Source organism: Schistocerca americana, chromosome 10 (assembly GCF_021461395.2).
Source record: "Schistocerca americana isolate TAMUIC-IGC-003095 chromosome 10, iqSchAmer2.1, whole genome shotgun sequence".
Taxonomy (NCBI): domain Eukaryota; kingdom Metazoa; phylum Arthropoda; class Insecta; order Orthoptera; family Acrididae; genus Schistocerca; species Schistocerca americana.
In genome coordinates, this window is record NC_060128.1 from 8145875 (window position 1) to 8153012 (window position 7138).

The 7138-nt window shown below is 39.9% G+C and overlaps 1 protein-coding gene across 1 annotated transcript; it reads left to right on the plus strand.

Moving 5' to 3' along the window:
• The first annotated feature begins 5096 nt into the window (after positions 1–5096).
• On the plus strand, positions 5097–6749 carry LOC124552644 (piggyBac transposable element-derived protein 4-like). Its single transcript, XM_047126971.1, has one exon. It carries the CDS (start codon positions 5097–5099, stop codon positions 6747–6749), a length of 1653 nt encoding a protein of 550 aa, XP_046982927.1.
• Positions 6750–7138: the final 389 nt, after the last annotated feature.

The window sequence follows — 7138 nt, forward strand, 5'->3', positions numbered from 1 at the left end:
CAGCCCTCTTGTACTTAAGTCGCCATTGTGCCATTTGTATTAAATTCGGATGCAATTTCGGTGTTTGATCGTGAATAAGAAGGTCCAAGGGATACAGTAAACCTGAAGTGAAGCATCGGAATCTAAAACTGGACTCACAGGAGAGGTTCGAATCATAGAAAGTGAGAGTGTCAGTCCTCTTGTACTTAAGTCGGAATTGTGGCTTTTGAATTTAATTCCGATGCAATTTCTGTGTTTCATCGTCAATAAGAAGGCGCAAGGTATACAGTAAACCTGAAGTGTAGCATCGGAATCTAAATCTGACCTCACAGGAGAAGTTCGAATCATGGAAAGTGAGAGTGTCAGTGCTCTTGTACATAAGTCGGCATTGTGCCATTTGTATTAAATTCGGATGCAATTTCTGTGTTTCATCGTCAATAAGAAGGTCCAAGGGATACAGTAAACCTGAAGTGAAGCATCGGAATCTAAAACTGGACTCACAGGAGAGGTTCAAATCATAGAAAGTTAGAATGTCAGTCCTCTTGTACTTAAGTCGGCATTGTGCCTTGTGTATTAAATTCGGATGCAATTTCTGTGTTTCATCGTCAATAAGAAGGTGCAAGGTATACAGTAAACCTGAAGTGAAGCATCGGAATCTAAAACTGGACTCACAGGAGAGGTTCAAATCATAGAAAGTGAGAATGTCAGCCCTCTTGTACTTAAGTCGCCATTGTGCCATTTGTATTAAATTCGGATGCAATTTCGGTGTTTCATCGTGAATAAGAAGGTCCAAGGGATACAGTAAACCTGAAGTGAAGCATCGGAATCTAAAACTGGACTCACAGGAGAGGTTCAAATCATAGAAAGTGAGAGTGTCAGTCCTCTTGTACTTAAGTCGCCATTGTGCCTTTTGTATTAAATTCGGATGCAATTTCTGTGTTTCATCGTCCATAAGAAGGTCCAAGGGATACAGTAAACCTGAAGTGAAGCATCGGAATCTAAAACTGGACTCACAGGATAGGTTCAAATCATAGAAAGTGAGAGTGTTAGTCGTCTTCTACTTAGGTCGGCACTGTGCCTTTTGAATTTAATTCCGATGCAATTTCTGTGTTTCATCGTCAATAAGAACGTCCAAGGGATACAGTAAACCTGAAGTGAAGCATCGGAATCTAAAACTGAACTCACAGGAGATATTCAAATCATAGAAAGTGACAGTGTCAGTCCTCTTGTACTTAAGTCGCCGTTGCGCCTTTTGTATTAAATTCGGATGCAATTTCTGTGTGTCATCGTCAATAAGAAGGTCCTAGGGATACAGTAAACCTGAAGTAAAGCATCGGAATCTAAAACTGGACTCACAGGAGAGGTTTAAATCATAGAAAGTTAGAGTGTCAGTCCTCTTGTACTTAAGTCGGCATTGTGCCTTTTGTATTAAATTCGGATGCAAACTCTGTGGTTCATCGTCAATAAGAAGGTCCAAGGGATACAGTAAACCTGAAGTGAAGCATCGGAATCTAAAACTGGACTCACAGGAGATGTTCAAGTCACAGAAAGTGAGAGTGTTAGTCGTCTTCTACTTAGGTCGGCACTGTGCCTTTTGAATTTAATTCCGATGCAATTTCTGTGTTTCATCGTCAATAAGAACGTCCAAGGGATACAGTAAACCTGAAGTGAAGCATCGGAATCTGAAACTGGACTCACAGGAGATGTTCAAATCATAGAAAGTGAGAGTGTCAGTCCTCTTGTACTTAAGTCGACATTGTGACTTTTGTATTAATTTCGGATGCAATTTCTGTGTTTCATCGTCAATAAGAAGGTCCAAGGGATACAGTAAACCTGAATTGAAGCATCGGAATCTAAAACTGGACTCACAGGAGAGGTTCAAATCATAGAAAGTTAGAGTGTCAGTCCTCTAGTACTTAAGTCGGCATTGTGCCTTTTGTATTAAATTCAGGTGCAAACTCTGTGTTTCATCGTCAATAAGAAGGTCCAAGGGATACAGTAAACCTGAAGTGAAACATCGGAATCTAAAACTGGACTCACAGGAGAGGTTCAAATCATAGAAAGTGAGAATGTCAGCCCTCTTGTACTTAAGTCGCCATTGTGCCATTTGTATTAAATTCGGATGCAATTTCGGTGTTTGATCGTGAATAAGAAGGTCCAAGGGATACAGTAAACCTGAAGTGAAGCATCGGAATCTAAAACTGGACTCACAGGAGAGGTTCAAATCATAGAAAGTGAGAGTGTCAGTCCTCTTGTACTTAAGTCGCCATTGTGCCTTTTGTATTAAATTCGGATGCAATTTCTGTGTTTCATCGTCAATAAGAAGGTCCAAGGGATACAGTAAACCTGAAGTGAAGCATCGGAATCTAAAACTGGACTCACAGGATAGGTTCAAATCATAGAAAGTGAGAGTGTTAGTCGTCTTCTACTTAGGTCGGCACTGTGCCTTTTGAATTTAATTCCGATGCAATATCTGTGTTTCATCGTCAATAAGAACGTCCAAGGGATACAGTAAACCTGAAGTGAAGCATCGGAATCTAAAACTGAACTCAAGGGAGATATTCAAATCATAGTAAGTGACAGTGTCAGTCCTCTTGTACTTAAGTCGCCGTTGCGCCTTTTGTAGTAAATTCGGATGCAATTTCTGTGTGTCATCGTCAATAAGAAGGTCCAAGGGATACAGTAAACCTGAAGTAAAGCATCGGAATCTAAAACTGGACTCACAGGAGAGGTTTAAATCATAGAAAGTTAGAGTGTCAGTCCTCTTGTACTTAAGTCGGCATTGTGCCTTTTGTATTAAATTCGGATGCAAACTCTGTGGTTCATCGTCAATAAGAAGGTCCAAGGGATACAGTAAACCTGAAGTGAAGCATCGGAATCTAAAACTGGACTCACAGGAGATGTTCAAGTCACAGAAAGTGAGAGTGTTAGTCGTCTTCTACTTATCCGGCACTGTGCCTTTTGAATTTAATTCCGATGCAATTTCTGTGTTTCATCGTCAATAAGAACGTCCAAGGGATACAGTAAACCTGAAGTGAAGCATCGGAATCTGAAACTGGACTCACAGGAGATGTTCAAATCATAGAAAGTGAGAGTGTCAGTCCTCTTGTACTTAAGTCGACATTGTGACTTTTGTATTAATTTCGGATGCAATTTCTGTGTTTCATCGTCAATAAGAAGGTCCAAGGGATACAGTAATCATGAATTGAAGCATCGGAATCTAAAACTGGACTCACAGGAGAGGTTCAAATCACAGAAAGTTAGAGTGTCAGTCCTCTAGTACTTAAGTCGGCATTGTGCCTTTTGTATTAAATTCAGGTGCAAACTCTGTGTTTCATCGTCAATAAGAAGGTCCAAGGGATACAGTAAAGCTGAAGTGAAACATCGGAATCTAAAACTGGACTCACAGGAGAGGTTCAAATCATAGAAAGTTAGAATATCAGTCCTCTTGTACTTAAGTCGGCATTGTGCCTTGTGTATTAAATTCGGATACAATTTCTGTGTTTCATCGTCAATAAGAAGGTCCAAGGGATACAGTGAACCTGAAGTGAAACATCGGAATCTAAAACTAGACTCACAGGAGAGGTTCAAATCATAGAAAGTGAGAGTGTCAGTCCTCTTGTACTTAAGTCGGCATTATGCCTTTCGAATTTAATTCCCATGCTCTTTCTGTGTTTAATTGTCAATAAGAAGGTCCAAGCGATACAGTAAACCGGAAGAGAAGCATCGGAATCTAAAACTGGACTCACAGGAAAGGTTCAAATCATAGAAAGTGAGAGTGTCAGTCCTCTTATACTTAAGTCGACTTTGTGCCATTTGTATTACATTTGGATTCAATTTCTGTGTTTCATCGTCAATAAGGAGGTCCAAGGGATACAGTATACCAGAAGTGAAGCATCGGAATCTAAAACTGGACTCACAGGAGAGGTTCAAATCATAGAAAGTGAGAGTGTCAGTCTTCTTGTACTTAAGACGCCATTGAGCCTTTTGTATTAAATTCTGATGCAATTTCTGTGTTTCATCGTCAATATGAAGGTCCAAGAGATACAGTAAACCTGAAGTGAAGCATCGGAATCCAAAACTGGACTCACAGGAGAGGTTCAAATCATAGAAAGTTAGAGCGTCAGTCCTCTTGTACTTAAGTCGGCATTGTACCTTTTGTATTAAATACGGATGCAAACTCTGTGTTTCATTGTCAATTTGAAGGTCCAAGGGATACAGTAAACCTGAAGTGAAGCATCAGAATCTAAAACTGGACTCACAGCAGAGATTCAAATCATAGAAAGTGAGAGTGTCAGTCCTCTTGTACTTAAGTCGGAATTGTGCCTTTGGAATTTAATTCCGATGCAATTTCTGTGTTTGATCGTCAATAAGAAGGTGCAAGGTATACAGTAAACCTGAAGTGTAGCATCGGAATCTAAATCTGACCTCACAGGAGAAGTTCGATTCATGGAAAGTGAGAGTGTCAGTGCTAGTGTACTTAAGTCGGCATTGTGCCATTTGTATTAAATTCGGATGCAATTTCTGTGTTTCATCGTCAATTAGAAGGTCCAAGGGATACAGTAAACCTGAAGTGAAGCATCGGAAACTAAAACTGGACTCACAGGAGAGGTTCAAATCATAGAAAGTTAGAATGTCAGTCCTCTTGTACTTAAGTCGGCATTGTGCCTTGTGTATTAACACTCTAAGCGCCAAGCCCGTAAAATTTACGGGCCTGGGATCGCGCGAAAATCACCAAGCCCGTAAAATTTACGGGCCGCTACATTTAATTTCATTCAAAACACTGCAACGTTATTTCTACGGGTTTGGCCAGCGCTATACGTTTTTCAGATGTTTATTAACAAAATGCGTCCATAGATGTCACGGCAGCGCTGTAATTCATGTTAAAACTTATCTTTGCGTTCTCAGTCTGTATATCATTCAGTTGTTTGTCATCATGTTTCGGCGCGGTTTATCAGACGCAGAAATTGCGGATTTGATCAATCATAGCGACACTCTGGATAATGTAGAGAGTGATTCAGACGATTCTGAATGCAATGGTGTGTTTGAAGGTACGTATTTCCGAATTTTCCACGTAATTGTGCAGTACGCACATATCTGTTGAACATGTGTAAACGATGTATGTAGTTACACATAATGTGATATTCTTTTTAGAAGACGAGATTGATGACAGTTTGTCTTCAGATGAAGACGAGAATGATGTTGAAGGTGTTGCTTCAAATCCAGCAGCTGTGCCGTATCCGAAAGACAGTGAGTGGACTGCAGTTGACACCTACCGACCTCTGCCTGTCAACACGACACCCAGGCAGATACTAGTGGATATTGATGAGTCGAGTTCTGTACTGGATTGCAGTAAAGTGTTCCTTACTGACAGTGACGTAAATGAACTCAAGAGACAGACAAATTTGTATGCATCACAGACAATACAGAAGAAAAGAAGAGGAAATAATCTGAAGCCCCATTCAGTTTTGAGTTCGTGGAAGCCAGTGACTATAAGTGAGATGAGGCGTTTCTTGGGTATTATTTTCCACATGTGTGTTTCGAAAAAGCCCAAAATTGCGGACCATTGGAGCACTAATCCTGTTCTTAGTTGTAACTTTTGTCCCCATGTCATGAGCCGTTTGCGTTTCACTCAGATACTGTCATGCTTGCATCTTGTTGACAATTCAAATCAGAAAAAACCAGGCGAAGATGGATTTCATCCACTTTACAAAGTTTTGCCATATTATAATAATTTGAAGGAGCGATGTATCCAGGCATATCGTCCCTCAGAAAAAGTGACAATTGATGAAGGAATTTGCCCATTTCGAGGTCGTGTGAGTTTCCGTGTTTACATGCAAAATAAGCCTCATAAGTATGGACTGAAAGTATATGCTGTTGCTGAAGCCAGTAGTGGCTATGTTGTAAATTTTGAAGTTTATGCTGGTAAGCATATTGTTGACAATTCTTCGTCTGCGGTTATTTTGCGATTGTTGTCTGACAGCAGCTTGCTGAACAAAGGCCACACTGTGTATTTAGATCGATTTTATTCCAGTCCAGAGCTATTTCAGCAACTGGCAGAGAAAGGCACTGGAGCTGTTGGTACTGTGAACAAATCCAGGAAAGGATTGCCTAAAGATTTAGTATCTGCTAAGCTGAAAAAGGGCGAAATGTCTTTTCGGCGTAAAGATAATGTATTGGCAATGAAGTGGAAAGATAAGAGAGATGTGTATACATTGTCTACAAGGCATCAAGCAACATTTGGTACGCATACTAAGAGAAATGGGTCTGTAGTATTGAAACCACTTCAGGTACTTGATTACAACCTCAATAAAATTGGAGTGGATATTGGAGACCAACGCCTGCAGTACAATCCGTTCCAGCACAGAACTGTGAAATGGTGGCGAAAATTATATTTCCATTTGCTGCTTATGGGAGTATCAAATGCATTTTGGCTGTACAATGCAGTGCACAGGAAGAAAATTACAATAACAGACTTTATAACAGTGCTTGCAGTTCAGCTTGTTGAAGACGACACACTTGAATTCATTCCAAGAAATGAAGGAACTGTAGGTCGGCTAACAAAGAGACATTTTTTGCAGCACATACCTGCAACTACTAAGAAGTATGCTGCTCGTGTGTGTCACGTGTGCAGTTCCAGGAGCAAGAAACAGAGTGGCAAGGCTTCTCGCAAAGAGACACGATACGAATGTGAACAGTGTGGCGTTGCACTCTGCCTGGAACCTTGCTTTAAAATTTTCCACACTAAAAAACAATATGATTCTGTGTGAAATTTATATGTAATACTGTATACTATCAGAAACATGTAATGTAGTGCCACAATTTTGGTTAAAAATAAATCACAATTGTATTCCCTTATTCGTATGACTTTTTCTAAATTCTTAAAACATCTAAGTGATTTCTATAACTGTACCTTAAAGCTGTGCATTGTAAAGTAGTTTCTTTCACTCAGAATTAAAGTAGAAATGTGCAGCTTCAAGATGGTACCAAATTTGCCACAATCCAAACAGTAGATTTGATGCAGTAATTTTTTTAATATTGGTAAAATTGCCCGGTTTCTAGGGACGGGTGCATAAAATAGGCCTGGTACAGAGAGTGTTAAATTCGGATGCAATTTCTGTGTTTCATAGTCAATAAGAAGGTGCCAGGTATACAGTAA

Excerpts from the sequence above, each read along its gene's own strand:
- LOC124552644 (XM_047126971.1), top strand. The coding sequence starts at position 5,097 with ATGTATGTAGTTACACATAATGTGATATTCTTTTTAGAAGACGAGATT.